Source organism: Cheilinus undulatus, linkage group 16, assembly GCF_018320785.1.
Source record: "Cheilinus undulatus linkage group 16, ASM1832078v1, whole genome shotgun sequence".
Lineage (NCBI taxonomy): Eukaryota > Metazoa > Chordata > Actinopteri > Labriformes > Labridae > Cheilinus > Cheilinus undulatus.
Window position 1 is genome coordinate 26,984,749 of NC_054880.1, and position 19,337 is coordinate 27,004,085.

The 19,337-nt window shown below is 39.6% G+C and overlaps 1 protein-coding gene across 1 annotated transcript in view; it reads right to left on the reverse strand.

Moving 5' to 3' along the window:
• Positions 1 to 11,023, reverse strand: part of LOC121523944 (retinoic acid receptor beta-like) — a 195,354-nt gene extending 184,331 nt beyond the window's left edge. The window contains exon 1 of the mRNA XM_041809035.1: positions 10,834 to 11,023. Within this exon, the coding sequence (XP_041664969.1) occupies positions 10,834 to 11,023 (190 nt within the window). The remainder of the gene's footprint in view (positions 1 to 10,833) is intronic.
• Between the last annotated feature and the right edge of the window lie 8,314 nt (positions 11,024 to 19,337).

A 19,337-nucleotide genomic window follows, 5' to 3' on the forward strand; every position in this document is an offset into this window, starting at 1 on the left:
ACAGTCCAGTGTCAGTGTGTTTTACACAGCTCCATCTAATGCTTGACATTGAAGTCGGTGATGTGAAGCTTGCATGCAGCTGCTTCGCCATGGAAACCCATTCCACGAAACTACTGCTGCACAGTTTTCTGCTTACATTAATGTAGTGGAAGTGGTTGAGAACTTTGTGGTTGAGTTGCTGTTATTCCTAAATGCTTCCACTTTCAATTAATATCACTTACAGCTGACAGGGGGATATTCAGCAGGGATGAAATTTCATGAACTGTCTTTTTGCAAAGATGTCAACCAACACAGTACCACGCTTGAAGTCACTGTGCTCTTCATAACAACCCTTTTTGCATCACAAATGTTTGCAAATGGAGTCTGCATGGGCAGGTGATTGATTTTACACACCTGTGGCAATAGGTCTGATTGAAATACCTGAATTCAATAATAAACAGGTGTGGCCACATACTTTTGTCCATATAGTTACCTGAAATCCCTGTAAACCTCAGCCTACATCTTTTCAAACATCAGCTGTCTGCTTCCTGTTCAGTATGTTAGCTAATATTGTTGTTTTGGGGTTTTCTTTTGTCATTTATTTATATAGTTTTATTATAATATTGGCAATAAAGATATCAATCAATCAACCAAAAATAATACAGATGCATTATGCTGCAGACATGAGAAAGTGAACCCACAGATTAGTGATAGCTTATTCTACACAATTCTGAGATCCAACTTTAATGTCGTAATAATGAAATTAACTTGAAAAACATAGAAATACAGACAAACACAAGCATTTATTGTTGATTATGTGTTGAGATTCTGTTGTTCTTTCAGGGAAAACACTTTGAATTAAATATTCCTGATTAATGTGTTAATTTGTGCATTTGATTACAGCATTTCTTTGTCTATTCTTTTTTTATCTCACATTCACAAACATACATACTGTTGACTGGGACACCAGCGTTCCCAGGAGGTTTCGCTATGTTTCCACAGGAGTTCAGTTCCCTTTGAGAATCCCCCTGTGGAGACAACAGGGCGGACCGGACCGCTGACCCAACAACAGCGAGTGTTTGAGCGTGTCCCCGGGGAGGCTGCGACGGCCCCCATCGTGTGTATGAATCCACAAATCAGAGCGAACAGCAGTGCTCATTACCTCTCTGTTTGTTTCATCAGCTGCTTCCCCGATGTCTAAAGTTCAGACGTGATCAGATTCAAGAAATTCAAGCAGCAGGGCATTTATTCGTTTCTCTCTAATGTTGTGAACAAAAAGATTCTGTTTTATGTTCAACACACCAAAGGATGATCAAGGCAAAGACGGTGTCTGTACTCTTTCTATCTGCTTTTTGTTGTTGTTTTTCTCTTATAGCGTGCTACATATTTCATACACTCCATCCTGCTCCAGTTAAGATCATATACATATATTGATCTCATTGTTTCTCTTTTAACTGCAGGAGCTGACTATCTGATGATGATTTTAGATCACAAGCTTTGGTTTTACTTTATCTCTCTGCCATAAGACCAAACTTTGGTCTATTTGATGAAGAAACAGGTTGCAAGGAGAAATTACTGTAAAATAAAGTCAACAGTTTTTATGAACACTCTTAACACTCAGAATAAACTTTTCCTTCAATGGTTAGGAAAGAAAATTGTAAAAAGAGGAGAATACAAAACATCCTTATCTAATTCACTGTTTGTTCTGCTACCAATGAAAGTAACACTCTATAACAGTGGTCTTGACTGCATTAGCATGGGCAGGTTTCTCATGTGTGGGCTGAATTTTCTAATTCATTAAAATAAAATAAATATTTTGGTCTAAATGAAATAATATTTAATTTTTTTTTTCAAAAACATATATGATTTATAGCCTTAAACAGTGAGACCAGCTATGCTGCAGCCTGCCACAAGGGGGCGACTGATATAATTTAGCTACATTTTCCTTGGGCTGTTATGTAATCAAACACAGGGTTTGATCATAGACTGTATGAAGTATTGGACAAAAGAAGGAAAAGAAAGAAGACGAGTTAGTCACACTCTTGAGGAAAACAACTGAAATGTAATCATTATCACACAAAAACTAAGCAAAGTGAAATGTTTGGATGTATGTCCATTCAAGGCTTCCGTACATTATTGATTTTTTGCCACGTTTTTTCTAGCAATACATTTGTGACCCACTGACCCACTTTTGGGTCCTGACCCACCTGTTGGAAACTACTGATTCAGACTTTAAAGGGGAAAAAATGTAACGAATGCATTCATAAAAATGATGCTAGATAAGAAAAGCATGTGAAACAAAACAACAGTTAGTATTTAATCTTTTATGTTGACAGGAAAGGTTCAAGCAACATTTAAGTCATAAAAGAGGAAGATCTGCGTCAGCTTCAGGCTGCATGATGGTGCGTGTTTAGCACTCACAGTTATACGGCTCCTTGTCAGAAAAGTGTGCATGTTCTCTAAAAATGCATGGATTCTTTCTGGGTGCTACAGCTTCCTCCCACAGTCCAAAGACAGGCTCACTGGGCTAATTGGTGACTCTAAATTTTTTGTGATAAAACCTTCTTGTTTGTCTCCATATGTCAGTCCTGTGATTGACTGGTGACCAGTCCAGGGTATGCTTGCCTTTTGCCCAGTGACAGCTGGGACTGGCTCTAGCCCCTTGTGGGATGTAGAAAATGGATGAATGGGTAGATGTTTAAGCTGCAGCAGTTCCTAGCAACTACTAGTACTATTCTGTGCACAACCAGTGCAGTGAGCAAAGCCCTTTTAAGGAGCACTAACTTGTACAAGAGGAATATTTACGTAGAATGACTGACGAGTGGATTTTTCTGTAAAACAGATAAAGTGTTAGGTCATTCGTAATGAAAAAATTAAAATGCTTTTTGGAAGGTGGGGGTGTTTCATTAACTATTGAGCTTTAAAAAGAAAAAGGATACCCAGTGTTCCTTATTCCTAGCCCCAGGACTTTGCAAAGTGTGGAGATGATAATCCTGATTAGTGCTATTTAGAGATTAAAATATGTAAATGTCATCTGTTACACCTGAAAACTTCCACTCTCCTTTCTTCATGCCAAGCCCAAGGTGAAGACTTGTGTTCCTGTTCACCTGCTGCTAAAACGTGCAGTATGCATTTGTGTTGTTATTTCTTTCTTATCAGCTGTTGAGTAAGGAGACTGTTGAACTGTTGGATCCTGCTTGGTGAGTCACTGCGGCATTCACGGTGCTACCAACGTTCCTCCGTGCACCGTATCGGAGCTTCTATCAGGCCTGCAACGGGGTAGTTTTCTTTAATTGACGGCTTTTGTGTTTATTTTTGTGGGCCCACATTTTTGTGTGACTAATGACTCAAGATCTCAGAGTTATATCAGGGATATTTTTCTCAGCGTAAAAGTTTAAGATAATTAGCTGCAGAAATACGGACTGATCCTTACCCTTGGAGTTCTTCTGCGGATACTTTAAGTTGCCATTACTCAGGTGTAAAGGATGAGTATTATATTTTCTCCTGTGCTAGCAAACTTAATGCACTGACAAAAAGTAAAATACATTTGGGGGTTTTGTCCATAAATATTTGAATTTCACATTTTCTTTCTGTGAGTTAATAAATACAGTTATTGCTTTAAAAAGGTACCAAACTATAAGTTCATGCTATGTTAATAAGGTAATATAAGTACATGTGTAACATTTAAAAATAGGATTTAAAGGTAGGTGTTTAAAACAGGCATACACAATAAAAAAGCATTTTATGCCTCAAGAAGTTTAACTTAAAGAACACAGGGCACTGATGCAAAGAAAGCGCTATATCAGTATTTGCACACAAGTTCAATCATGTTTTGCTAAAGCAGGCTAAAGATGTAGAGCCCAGTCAGAGTTGAACATTTCGCTCTTTAGTTTGTGGGTTTGCTGAAATTCTTATTTCACCAACTAGTCTCTCTTATGATACGTGAACTTATAAATACCCATGATTCACTGGGTCAACTCTTTAATTCAGTTAATGTCCTTGAAGCAGATTTCAAAGGTACCATGAAACAGACCGCTTAAATTTTTTCCTAAAAAAATAAACTGCAGGATACTTGTAGCTCTTTAGAGATTTGGTGGTCAAGGGTACCTCAATACAGATCTTTGAGAGGTTTTTATCCGTTTGGTGCAAAATGTACATGCCTTATTGTGAGGTGGTTCTATTTTTCAACAAGCTAAGTGTTTTAGTCAAAGTGTTCCTAACTGATTGAAAGAAAAGAAAAGTGATTCAGAGATTTTAAAATTTCACTTTGGCTTATGTACAGTGAGAATGAAAACTTAGCCTGACAGAAACATCCAACATTGAAATTGCTCTCCTCTCTCTGTGGTTTGTGTATTTACATTTCAGAGTGGAGCTGCACACCTGAGCTCCTCACCGGGAGACAGGAGTCCCCCCCCTGGGTGAAGCCGCCTGCTGGTTTTCATGTCAGAACAGATTTTGGAGGAGCGGTGGAGGAGGGATGTGAGAGGGAGCAGAGGAACGTGAGGGATGAATACATGGAGCTGAAAGTTGAAAACAGAGGAGCTTGGGCTTAGGCAACACAAACAGCAGAGTGTCAGAATATTTCTACAGTAGCAGAAGACGTCAGGGGACAGTTACAGTGAGGAGATAATCCAGAAACAACGCCGCTATCTGGATTATTCGCTGCTGACTGAGATTTTCATCAACATGCTCTGTCTGATAAACAACACAATCCTCAAGAGGGATTTAGAGTAGAGAGATGCAAAACTGAAAACTATTTTTAATAGACAATGTTTTAAAAACACACCCCAGTCTCCATTTTTAAGATGGAAATTTTATATCACACTGAAAGTTTTACACTGAGGAAAGGCTTCAGGGTTCTCGGTCACCTCTCTGCAGGCAGTTCCTTTGACCTCATGGTTTGGTTTTTACTCTGATATGCATCTTAAGCTGTACTGATAAAAAATTTCAGCCCAATCTACTCAGTAAAACATAGGCAACTTTTTCCATCAATTCTTTTTGTAGATTAGCCAGATAATTTTTTGTTAAAACTACTACTCTGTTTTAGTTCAAGAACAAAAAAATCAAAGTGAAATGTACTTACATTTTCAAGTAGATTCAACACAACTAACCTTTGTTTCACTTAATTTTTTCTTTGAAATACATGTAATTTCAGTTAGACTCAGCTTGTAAAAATGACTCATGCTTTCAATGCAGTTTAACACAATAATTTAAATAAGTTATTTAAGATCACTCCCACTGGTTGTATTCATTAAAAACACTTAACAATGCCTGCAAAGGAAGTAACTGCATATGTTTCAGCAAAGTCTTGATTTTCCCTCATCAATGAAATTAACAGAGAATGATTCAAATTTTGACCACAAAAGCAAGTCAGCCAGTCAAACTTATTTCTAGGAAGTACTCCTTTTACTGATGGTGCAAAAGTGTTAACCATCAAAATCAACAATAATCCATCAGAAAGATGAACAAAGGAATCCCAGCAGTGATCTCTGCACAACATTCAACATCTAAACTCACCTGATCACATTTAAACATATCTAAATATATGGAAACACTCTGCCCCAGGGCATCATGGGAAAATTCTGCCTATATATCCACAGATTTGTTTCCCACCAATCTGATCTATCATCACTGCCATCTCTTCAGTTAGCAGTTCATCTACTCTTGATTGTTAAAAAGCCATTTATTACTAATTTGAAATACCCACAATGCATCACAGGGGGCATTAATTCATGGATTATGTTGTATTTTGTATTTTTAAAACACAGAATGAAACCGAGTAAAGGAAACAAAGTCAGACTTAGTTATGTGGATAAACTTTGGAAGATTGGCTTACATTACCTGAATTATTCTTATTTAGGAAAAAATTCACAGTGTCTTGTATTTTTAACAAAAGAAACTGACAACAAAATTAGGTGTATTAATGCAAAGTCAGAAACTTGGATTTTTATTGTTGATATCACAGATTAAATTAAGTTAAATTAACTTTTGCCCAGATTCATTTTTCTCAGTGTGTGAGGCCTTCTATAGAGAGGTGTGTTCCTCTTCAGCTCATGTCCAGTCAATTTAATTTACAGGTGGACTCCAATCAAGGTGTAGAAACAGCAGATATTGTTTGAAATGAAGGGAACCTGTGCCAAATGTCAAGTGTTTTTGAAAAGTGTCCAAATACTTGTTTCAATGTGATATTTTAGTTTTTTTTTTTCTAAGAAATTAGCAAATAAAATAAAATAATAATAATAAAAAAAATCTCAAATTCTGTTTTCACTTTGACATGATGGATACACAGGAAAATCTGGGGAGTCATTTTTCCAGAGTAAAAAATATTTAACTCAAAAATAGTCAAATTTACTTTTATATTCATCACTGGCCACAGCCAGAGGTGGAGTAAAAACACAAATGAAATTCTGCTGGAGCAAACTTTAACCATACCTTCTTAAGTTTGAATTCAGCTGTCATCACTCATGGGCTGTTTTCGAATTCGCCTACTATACCAGCAGTATGTACTGATTTGCCCAAAATGTAGTATGCAGTATGCAGTATGCGAACAAATGCGAAAGTTGCAGTTTGCCAAAAATACCCGGATGACGTACTGATTCGGGAAAATTTCACAGTATGCATCAGACCAGTCTGCTTTGCCTACTGTTACCCACAATGCAAAGCGCCGGGTCAGAGTTCATAATAGCAGAGAGCGGCAGAACTTTCATTGGAGCGACTGACGGTTACAAAAAGTGCCATTACCTTTTACCTTTACCTTATTAACGTGTACTATAGCGAAATAAGTTGTAATAAGGTCACTGTTGTTTTTGTTTTGCCGTTAAGGCTCATAAAGGCTGGAAAGGTGCTGTCAAGTGTGTCCTTCCACTGCACTATACATGCTAAGCTAAAAACAACAGCTATAAAAATCCTCAAAAATCAAATAAAAATGCTTCCCGGATTTTTTCTGTAGGCAAATGGATGGAAAACAATGTGTGCGTCGTTTAATATTGACCAGGGTATGACGTACTTCTGGATACTGGAAACCAGCTAAACCGGGCCAAGCATACTACACAATAATGTCCGACTAGCATTCATACTGCATACTACTGTTGAATGCGGTACGCAGTGCGCAATACATACTGCATACTGCGTTTGGCAGGAGTATGCAGTAGGCCAATTCGAAAACAGCCATGGACAGTCATGGCTGCAGCTCGTTAGTGTCCCAGCTGCAGCTGATCCTTGGCAATCAAAATCTCCTCACCTGGGTGGCAGTCCATCAAGGTACTTAATGAAGGCTGAGCTATCCAGAATTGGCCTGATTTAAACTAGCTACAACCTTCACTTAAGCCTCAATTCGATCAACTAATGTAACTCAGCTGTGTCTAGGCACAGATAACTCCAGTCTGGCTTAAACAATCAGCATGTGTGCTCGTTCATGGGATGTTTATGAAGCCCAGCGGTGTCCAAACTTTTCCCACTAAGGGCCACATACAGAGATATATACCCATGTTTGGGCCACTTTAATTTCACGAGGCGTGGTACATGAAAGTTTGTAAAACCAATAAAATGTAGGCTAAGATACGCTGAGTGACCGAGTATGCCTAAACAGCTAGTTCAGTCAGGAAATACACATGATTTGCAGCTGTTATTTCTTTATTAGCATTTATTATTAAGCACTTACTGCTGTTATTTATGTTTGGTGCTGTGGCTATTCTGGGATTTCCACTGGCCTACATGGAAAGCATCAAGCATCCTGCTCTCCCTATGCTGATAAGGAAAGCCTGGACAGAGAGAGAAGCAGCAGAAACCCCAGAGCAGAGCAGGCATCAGTGACAACTAAGGCTACATTCCCACTGCAGGCCTTAATGCTCAATTCTGATCTTTTCTCAGATCTGATGTTTTTGTTTGCCTGTTCACACTGCAGCCAACTTCCAAAACATCAGATATGTATCTGATTCAGAACCACATACGAAAGTGGCCTGAATCTGATTCGGAAAGGTCAGATTCAGTGTGACTTGCCCTGTTCACACTGTCAGAAAAAAATCAGATACGAGTCACTTTTAACTGCAGTGTGAACGTAGCCTAAATGGCATTTATTAAGTCAGTAGCAGAAAAAAAGGAGGAGCTGGGGTGGAGGAGGGTTGCAAGAGCTTGCAGAGAGAGCAAAAATCGTGGCCAGGCTGGAGCAGTTTTAAGGGGACACATGATGCAAAAAATAGCTTTTTCAGGTTTTTCTAATAAAAATATGTGTCCCTGGCCTGTCCACAATCCCCTCACGTACCAGAACCCCCCCCCCCCCCGACTTTTCAGAAAATGTGTGCTGAATTAAGTTGTTCTCAGATTCTCCCCTCATGGTGTCATGTGGGGTGTTAGCACCGCCCCCAGGTTTAGTTGACCCTCCCTGCTTGAAAAAATGTTCCACCCTCCTCTCCTGATCCTCCTCTTAGCTGCCAGCTGAGAAGAGCTACACACATGATGCCACATCCATTTCCTGAGAGGGGTGGAGTCAGACAGCTCAGTCACATTCAAAGCCACAGACACACGAACAGCTTGTTCTGAGCAGGGCTGAAACAGAGAGGGTTTTAGACATGCAAAAATCCAATACTGGAGTGTTTTTTCAGCCCAACCTTCACAGGCATGTTTTGGGGACCTAGCCAATAGCATGCGCAGAGCAAATCAGCTGGCAAATAGAAAATCATTTCCAAGTTTGTGGGGATGCCAATCAGATCTTATGGGGCCCTGTTTGGTCCTTGCTAGCACTGGCTCCACCCCTGGAATATTACTGGTACTACTGGAAAGATATTGTTATGATTTTGGCTGCCCAGATGCCTCCAGTGTTGTTTCAGTTTGATCACAAACAAACACATCAATAAATTCTTCTTGTCAAGATGTTTGTTTACAGAATTAGCATGGTAGCGCCACCTTGTGCTTCATGTTCAAATGTGGGCAATATTTCATTTTATTTCTAGGGTCTGCTGCAGGCAAATCAAAATTTGACCGTGGGCCGCATTTGGCCCCCTGAACATAGTTTGGACACCCCTGATCTAGAGAAAGAAACAGCTCCAAATAAAGTGTTTTCCATTTCTTTATGGAGAAGAAATAACACTAACACTGACTAAATACCTACCTGCTCTCTCTCATGGCTTGTGCTTGTTAATGGTGATTGGGGGTACAGCTGCTGCAGAGTAGCCACATGGTGATGTTTTACACTTAGTTCTTAGTGCTTGTAATATTTGCAAAGAGCTAAACTATTTATATTTTATACTTATATACAAGTTGTTATAAGGGCAACAACACCATACAATTCATTGATTGGATTGAAAAGCTTGGACAGTGGTTTGCAGAGTTTATGTAGTGTTTTGTGTTGCATATCTGCCACTGCTATCTTACCTGTGACATCTTCACCTGGCGTGTTTACATCGAACTGCGAGCATGTAATTAAAAATAAACAGTTTGGCAGATTTACCCACAGCAGTTTCTAAAGCAGCTGTGGCTCAGTAAGTAGAGTCAGTTGTTTCACAATGGGAAGGTTGTGGGTTTGATCCCCAGCTCCTGCAGTCACATGTTGATGATGTGTCCTTGGGCAAGACACTCAACCCAGTTTGCTCCCAGATAATCCTGATGGCCTATTCTCCATAGTAACCTTCGCCATCAGTGTGTGAATAGGTAGGTGTAAAAGCACTTTCAGTCAAGACAACTAGAAAAACACTATCCATCTCAAGTCCACTTACCATAAAGCTTTCACTTTTTAGACTTTTTTGCCAATTTTTCTCTACTCATTATCATCTCAATTGTCTTGGATTGGGGAGAATAACTGACAGGGTACATGCAGAAATACCCTGTGTTAATGGTAGTGTTGTTTCCAGTTGGACAGGCACAACCCTTCCTGACCAAGCGCACAGGTTGGCCACTGGACTGAGATTGGACATAAAGGAAAGAGAGAGAGGACGCAACTTGAGCAATATGTGCTCCTGAACTGTCCATCCCTGGCAAGTGCAACCTATCTATTTATTGTCCCTCTAGACCGGCCCAAGAACCAGCCTGGCCCACTGGGAATTCTCTGGGCTCTCAAGATTAGCCACTCTGGTCCTGATAAAGCCTGAAAACGAGACTATTGGGACATATGGTCCCCCTATTTTAGTGGCTCCTTTTCCCATGTGTGTGCACCATATGATGTCACAAACATAAAAATGTGTTTGTATCTTCAGGAATTAAAAAGTGAAGGCCCTTTGTGCAAGCAGAATCACATGTCTATAAATACGAGTAGCTTCAATGACAATCATTGCACCACTGTGTGGATGAGGGCACTTTAAAATGTGAAATTTTTGATTGTAAGACAGAGATTTAGATGTTAGGTGTTGTTTTGTCCATCATTATACAATGATTTACACGACTAATTTCTCAAGGGTACTCATTTGACTTTTACACGACCCACTAATATCACCATCAACACCACACCTGAAACCTTCTTTCATCAGTAATTTTAGCGCTGCTTTTTTAATGTAAGACTTGGATGATGTTAGGAGAGAGACTGGAAATTGGTAAGAACAGGCAAATCAAAGAACCCAGCACTCAGTATTAACAGGAAACAAAAAAAAACTGCATTTATCAAAAAGTTCTCCACAAAAATTTGCTGAAACTAAACATCGTAATATCTTATGCTCTGGTGTTGAACAGAAGCAATGGCTGTCTAAAACTTTCTAAAGACTGAAAAAGAACAGTGCAGTTTTTAAAAAGAGAAATGTGATGCCTCCATCTGACAGGCACTTTCACTGATCATATAGATTCAAGACTTTCCTTATTGTCAAACTACAAAATTAACGAGCACACCGTATGCATGGCTAGTATGAATTGTGTTGGACTAGTTGTACTCACCAACAGGCGAGGGTGTGCTGCCGCTGCTGGACGACTGCTGGACCTGCAGCCTTTGTGGTGACGGTGGTGGGAGCTGTGGCAGGGAGCTGATGATCGAGGGGAAGAGGAAAGGATACACCCCAGGTGTGTAGCGCCTCATCTGGACCAGCGGAGGGCTGCTGCGGGGCTGGGTGCGGCTGGCGGTCTTCATCACAGCGATGGGCGAAGGGTGCGCTGAGCACTGAGCGAGCTGAGGCTTGGCGAGGCTGGGAGGCCATCGGGTGAACCCTGGCTGAGGTTAGTGAGTCTGGAGCGGGTGTGGTTCCACCTCAGCACTCCAGAGATGCATGGTGGTGGAGTCTGGCGTCACCCAGGTCAAGTCAGAGGCTGCTTCCATCAACACTGGGAAAAGACACACAATGATTATAAGTTAGTTTAATGTCTGAAGGCCTTCAAACAGGAGATGATGAATGAAACAGCATGAATAGAAATACAGTCAGAGTCAGAATCATGAGAAACCCATGGGAATTGACAAAGTAATAACAAAGAAGCGCTCTGTCAGATAGTATTTGTGGATGGCTCTTTTCTTGTCTCCAAGGTTTTCCTCTACACATTCTCACTCTGGACGTTCAATACAGATCAAATCTAGCTTTTCAATCACTCACCTTTAACAAAGAAGCCCCGATCATTAAAGAGTCTTTTAAAGTAATTTATAAGGATCACAGTACAGTGCTGTGAAAAAGTATTTACCTCCTTCCTGAATTCTTATAATTTATATTTGCTTATTTGTCATACTTAAATGTTTCAGCTCATCAAACAAACTTTAATATTAGACAAAGACAACCCTGAGTAAATGCAAAATGCAATTTTTTGATGAAGATTTCATCTATCAAGGGGAAAAAGCCATCCAAACCTACCTGGCCCTATGTAGAAAAGTCCATGCCCCCCTTGTAGAATCATGAATTAACTGTGGTTTAAACGTCTATCAGTCTGGAAAGGGTTACAAAATGTTCTATGGGTTTGGGACTCCAGTAAACCATGATAAGAGCCATTAAATACAAATGGAGAAAACTTGTGAACCATCCCATGAGTTGCTGGCCTACCAACATCACTCCAAGAGTGCACTGGCGACTCATCCAGGAGATCACAAAAGAGCCCAGAACAACATCTAAAGACCTGAAAACCACTGCTGACCGAAAAGAACACAAAGGCTCATCTCACATTTGCCAAAAAATTGTGATGATCCGCAAGACATTTGGGAAACTATTCACTGGACCAACAAGCAAACGTTGAACTTTTTGAAGGTATATGTCCCATCACATCTGGCATAAAATTAACAATATGTCATAAAAAGAATTTGTGACCTCAAGCTCAAGCTAACATGGGTTATTACAAGGACACAATTGAAATGCCATGGCATGAACTTAGACAGGTCGCTCATGTGCGAAAACCCTCCATTGTGACTTAAACGATGCTGTAAAGAAGAGTGGGCCAAAATTCCTCCACAGTGATATGAAAGACTCACTGTCAGTTCTCGCAAATGCTTGGTTGCAGTTGTTGCTGCTTTTGCATTAACATCCTTCCCTTCCCATGCCCATTTGCATATGTATTCAGTCTGATACAGCAGGTGGCAGTATGCATGTTTGCAAATCAGCCAAGAAAAAGAAAGAAGAAGAGGCAACCACCTGGGTCATGACTTGAGCAGCTTTCTTGGGCACAGCCAAATGAGTCAGCAAAATCATGGTCCATTGAAAAGTTAAGCAGTGATAACCATATGTTAATCTTTTTACTTGAATAATAACCTCTCTTATCAAAGCAACAAATATTAAAATATTTTTCCTATTTGGAACCATCTTTTCTTAAAAATAAAGTAAAAATAAATAGAATTAAAATGGGTTGAAAATCTCAAAAAAAGAGCAGAAAAGATGGTGAAATAGTAAGCAGCAAAAATATGTTTAAAAAGGCAGAAATTGGATAACAGGCAAAAAATAGGTGGGAAAAGCTAAAAATGGGCATAGCAAATTGTGAGATGCAGTTAAAATTGACAAAGATGATGGTGAAAAAGGGTTAAAAGTGGCAGTAATGGGTCAACAGAGGCAAAAATAGTTGGAAATTTGCAATAGTGGGCTAAAAGTGGCATAACAGGCTGACAAACTGGCTGAAAGCGTTTAAAAGGGGCAAAAAGTGGTTTAAACTTTTACTTTAAATAGAAACATTTACAAAAGACATAAGGTGCATAAATCACTGCTTCAATAGAGACTGGTTGAGTAAAAAATATATATGCCATACCTGAACGCAGCAAAAATATTAAAACACACAACACTATTATTTATTGATTGATTTACTTACTTTATTATTATTAGTCTAATATGCCATTAGTGTACTTTTCCCTCTGTCACAGTTTTGTTGCTTCATCCTGATATCCGGTTGGCCAGGTCCAAGCTCTGTAATTCTAAGTTTCTCCTCCAATGTCCTCCTCAAAAAAGACCTTTTTCTTAAACACTCAACTGAGTTTTCTTTTTGTATTTTGCGAACTGCCGTCATAGCATCTCTTGATGAGCTAAACATAAACGCAGGCGCAATTTCTGGCAGAAAGCCAGCGACATACTGTGACGGCACATGACTTACTCTGTGTCTCAAATAACGTGGTGTATTCTGCTGCCACTCTTGACATCTGGCGAGTGGTTAGTGGTAATCCCTTCTGGGGAGCCCAAGTGTAGCACCCACAGAGGTCCCATCTCTTGTACTGAAGAGGAGTGAATGCGCATGTGAAGCTTATAACGGCGTCTATGGAAGGCTGAATGGTCGAACTTTCTGTCTGTCATGTTCATCACAAGCCAATCAGAGTGACCAAACGTGATATAGTAGCATGCATGTGCAGCTCTGCAACAAACCTACCGGTAAACGCTACTATAGTTTAGAAAGAAATTTGCTCCAGTTGTGACAAAACTGCCGATATACTCCACCAACTGCGAGCAACACGGAAGTTGCTGTTGGCTCAGGCGCCGTCCACACCGAGACAAAAGCGATGTATTGCCGTTTCATTTTGGAAAAGTTTTCTGTAAAGACGGGATCGTATCAGCAAATATCCGCGTAAGCACAGAACCACTGAAAACGCATATGTAGTGCATATGCCAAGCCTGAACGTGGCGCTGTAATGCTGCCATGGAAATGCACCGAAAGAAAGAAGATCACAGAAAACTAACACAAACTTTCTTCTAGTTGCCCTTCTGGTTCTCGGCATTGGATTTAAGAACATCTGGTGTGTGCATTTAGCTGTGGAGCTTCAGATTTTGCTGTAAAAGCCATAACAAGCTCAGTAGCTTCTGCATCATGAACACAACCCTTTAATCTGCCATTTTTGTTTTGGCCGGACCCGCGCAGGCATCTTAAGAGAGCTGCGCTATGTGTGATGTAATTGTTTCAAGAAAGATGCGGTTGGCTGTCCACACAGAGATGAAACAGTAGTCGTTCACAGATTTGTACACTCTGGGACCCGGTTTCAAAAAGTATTGTTTACAGTCACCTAAAACGCTGTTTCTGTGTGGATGAAACGCCGATACGATAAAAAACTTTTGTGTATACTCCTGAATTCATCTCCGTGTGGACAGGGCCTCAGAGTACAACTAAACCCTGCCTGTAGCCACCGCCTTGTTCTCCTCAAATGACGCTGATTGGCCTGAACAGCATCTGGTTCGTCACAAACGTTGCACACGAGAGCTTTTCAAGATGGATTTGCCTGATGACAGAGATGGGGTCTGGCCAATCCATCGGCTTTGCAAGGTTAACAGAATGATTTACTGGGGTCTCTAACCTGCACGTAGCTTTAGAACATTTTAAACTGAATGGAGGCAGTTCATCCAGAGGAGGAAGATTCCCCACAGAATATTGTCTGACATGTTTATACTGCAACTTTTCTGCTGTTATTCACTCTTCAGCATCTCTGCATCTTGTTCTTGTGACTTCTAAACAAGCTCCTTTAAGAGAACTTCCTCCCTTCATTGTGCAGAGGAACAAGAGGCAGATCGCTGTGAGAATAATTCATGAGGCTTAATTTAGAAATGTAGCTGCTGCTGCCGGAGCTGATAGAAACCTGATAACAGCACAGCACCGAGCACGAGTGGAATAAAAATAGAAAGACATTAAAAACAACAAGTTAGTGCATACAGAAGTGACAGTTTGATGGAGCCGCTCACATGTACGGCCTCTGTTCTGCAACAGCTGCTACGAGCTTACGTTACAGTGGTACAGAGCAGAACGATGTTGACATGTTTGCTGGGAGAAAGACTGAAAGTGTATGAGCTTAACTGAGAAAAAGGCATAAACGCAATTGAGTTAATACATGAAATATATCTAAGAATGTTAGTTATGTTCTGAAAAGTCTGCTCCTTTGTCTCATGTGTTGCAGTGTCCTTGTTATGCAGAATTTTGCTTTTTTCCAGGGGTGTCAAACTCAATCACAGCATGGGCTGGATTCTGAATTTAGGTCTAACCTGAGAGTCTAATCTGGTCAACATTTAACCATAAACTGTCAACCTCATTTTCAACAGTAATAAAATGTGAAAAAAAAAAAAAAAAAAAAAAATCAGCACTGATGATAAATCATTTAGAAATTCAAAAAGTAAAAATGATAAGTTTAAACAAGATATTAAAAATAGAAAAATGTTTTTAAAGAACAAATATACTAGGAGAAAGTTGAAATCATAAGTATGAAAGGTCAAAATATAAGATCAAATTTGAAATCATGAGTTTAAAAGACAAAATATGACTTAAAATTTTAAATTGTGAGTCTGATAGTTCAGATATGGTATTAAAAATGCAAAAGTTATTGGATTTGTTTGCCAAATGTAAAGTGCAAAATATTATTATTTTTATTATTAAAATTAGGAGTTGAAAATGTCAAAAAAGAATTCAAAATGATGACTTAAAAAGTAAAAAATATGACTTAAATTCAACATTTGGAGTGCAAAAGGTCAAAATATGATATGAAAAGTAAAAATTATGAATTTAAAATGTCAAAATATGAGAAAAAAACGAAATCATATGTTTAAAAGTAAAAATATGGGATTAAAAAGCCAAAGTAAGGAGTTGAAATGGTCAAAATATGACTTAAAGTTTAAAATTGTAAATCTAAAAGAAAAAAATGTGACATATAAAGTCTAAAGTATGAGTTGAAAAGTATGAAATGAAAAGTCGAAATCATAAGTTTGAGTCATAATCTTGAGATGCAAAGTTGAAAACACTTAATATTTTTTCCCCCACATTCTTGACTTTTTTTTACGAAATCTTTCTTACTCTCTACTTTTTCAGATTTTTATGGCTTAACAAGGATATTTTAAATAATCAGGTTGAAGTTTACATTATGAGCAGACCTCATACTGGTGGGCCAATAATAATAAAAAAAAATGATATGATCTTGTGGGCCATATGAATGTTCCTTGGGCCGTATTTGGCCCCCGAGCCTTGAGTTTGACACCTGTGCTTTATTCACTAAAAATATTTTAGGCTTTTCATCAGGGACATCTTATTCATGTTGCTGCAGAAAAAAAGTGCTGCTCTTTAACTGACTTTTACTCTTTTCCATCTTTACATCTGTTCTGTTTGAGGTACTATTACAGTTCTTTGTCAAATGTCTTGGCCAGTTTGTGGATCCTCATAGGGAAACAAACACTGCCTCAAATCTGTCTATGACGTGAATGAAGAAAAAGATGATGGGAAGCAAAGACTGACCAACTGACATTTGATGCAGTGCCTATAAAAAATATTCACCCCCATGGATGTTTTACCTCTTTGTTGATTTTGGTCAATATAATTTCAATTTTATAGCAAAAAACTAGAAAAGCACTCGGAGAGCGCAGACCTCCGCCATTAGCCCTATCTCCCAATAGTAAAGAATCCTTTAAAAAATTCCTGGATCCAGGCAGTAATCCAGATCACTCTCAAAATCTAATCAGTTCTTCCTTGTGCCATTTCTAACTTTTCTTGAAAATAACCTCCTTTGCGGAGGTAATAAAACAAGATACAAAATTAGTGACTGCATAAACATTCACCCTCTTCAAGTCAGTCTTTAGTAGATCCACCTTTACCTGCAATCACAGCACTGAGTCTGTGTGGATAGGTCTCAATCAGGCTAGCATTTTTGCAATTTTACTCCATTCTTCTTTGTAAAACTGCTCAAGCTCTGTCAGGTTGCACAGGGATCGGGCTTGAACTGCACTTTTCAAGTACATTCCACAAACTCTCTACTGGACTGAGGTCTGGACTTTGACTCGGCCACTCCAAAACATTCACCTTGTTGCCTTTCAACCATTTCTGTGTAGCTTTCCCTGCATGCATCAAGTCGTTGTCTTGTTGGAAAGTAAATCTTCTCCTAAGCTGTAGTTCTGTTGCAGACTGAAAAGAATTGTCCTCCAGGATTCTCCTATATTTCACCACTTTCATTTTATGCTCTACTTTTACATGCCTTCCAGGCCTGGCAGCCAAGAAGCACCCCACGGCATGATGCTGCCACCAAAGTAGGGATGATGTGTTTGTGGTGACGTGCAGTGTCTGGTGTCTTGTCTGATGGCCAAAAAGGACCAATTTGCTCTCAAGGACTTTCTCCCACTTGACCATGGAGTCTCCCACATGCCTTTTGGCAAATCTAATTAGTTGAGATTCTCCTTTTCCTTTTCTCTGAGTTGCTTGTTCTTTTGGCTTCATGGTGTAATGGTAGTCAAGACTACTAATTAACCAGGGACTGGACCTTCCAGACACAGGTTTTAGACATATTCATTGCACTCAGGTGATCCCCATTTCACCAACTGTGAGAACTTGCACCAATTGGCCGGACCTCTGTTGAATTAGGTCAGTCACTTCAAAGAGGATGAATATTTATCCAATCACTTATTTTGCCTTACATATTTTTTGTTTAATTGACATTACTTTGTAGAAATCTGTTTTCACTTTGGCATTAAAGGGGCTTTTTAAATTTTTTAATCAAAAAGCCAAATTCAATTCACCATGGTTGATATATTAAATCAATTAAAGGGTAAAACTTCCAAGAGGGTAAATACCTTTTATTGGCACTGCATTTTGTGCTCTGCTGTCGAGAAGCTTCCCCACAGCATGATGCTGCCACCACTGTGCTTCTCAGTGGGGATGGAGTGTTTGTAGTGGTGTGCAGGGTTTGGTGGCCACCAAACATAGCATCTTGTCTGATGACTAAAAAGCACCATTTTGGTCTCATCAGACATAAGACATTTCTTCTACTTCACCATGGAGTCTCCCACAGCTTCTGTCAAACTCTAGTCCAGATTTAATGGGCTTTCTTCAACAGTGACTTTCTCTTTGTCACTCTCCCATAAACACTCCTGATCCCTTGTCATCACCTTTTCTCCCTATTCCTCGCCTATTTTAACATGTATCATGATACCTATTACATGTAGTAAGTATATGGTATAGGACCTGTTTTTTACGTGAACCAGACACAGTGGATGTTTGGACTGTACCTGTTGTTACAAAAGCAAACCTGGTGTAAAACAAACCATAGGCAGCTTATATTTTCAGGCTCCTGACCAGTAGTAAAAGAGTCTTTTTGTTTTGTTTTTTTTTTTTTTTTACCACCAGCCACTTCAATAAGTAAAAGCTTTGTCTTGTTTTGGTCTAGATTCAGACTTTGCTCCATGCAGTACAAATCAGCCCTCCATCACTCTCCACTGTTCATGTGTTCATGTACAGTCCAGCCCGTGTTTATCTCTGTTTCTCTTGTATATCTCTCCACTCCCTCCAGCAGCTCTCGGCTCGCTCTGATAGATGGAAGCTCTCTCCATCTCGACCCCTGGCATCTGGATCTCAGCCATAATGACCGGGCCAAGTGGTGCTAACATGCCTCAGAGAAAGGTCAATAGACCTGAATGGCAATACAGGTATTGACAGTGTCATCTATCAGAGGCTGGAGGGGCTCGAACAACGGCATGACAACAATTGATTGTACATCAGTCAGCGTGGGATCAATTGTGAAATCATTCCTGCATCATTTCCAGGTGCAGGGGAATCAAAGCGAGCCGCCTCTGCACCCTTAAGGGACAAGATATATGACAGCTCTCACCTAATCAGACAAACTGCACAAACACGTTAGCTTCATTATACATACAGGAGATATGCAGGCTTCTCCCTGTGCATTATTCATTATGCTACATGAAGAGAGCTCCTTGGTGTGCGAGACATGCAGGGAGCAACTGTTTCATGTGGAGTGTGGAGTCGCTCCAGCTGGGAGTCTGGGGACCTGTTCCATGTATCATGGTGTTACGGTACAAGTCGTTTCATTAATTCACATGCACCCCTGGTCATAACAACATGAAATGGTCCACACCCACCTGCCTGTACTGCAGAAGATATCAGGAATATCAGAAAGAATAGTCATTATCTCAGACTCTACTGGAGGAAGAAAGAAAATACGGTCATAAAAAATGTGCAATTTTGATAAATAATTTAAGACTTATAGTATCAGCACAAAGAAAAGCAGTTTATAGCTGATGAGCTAA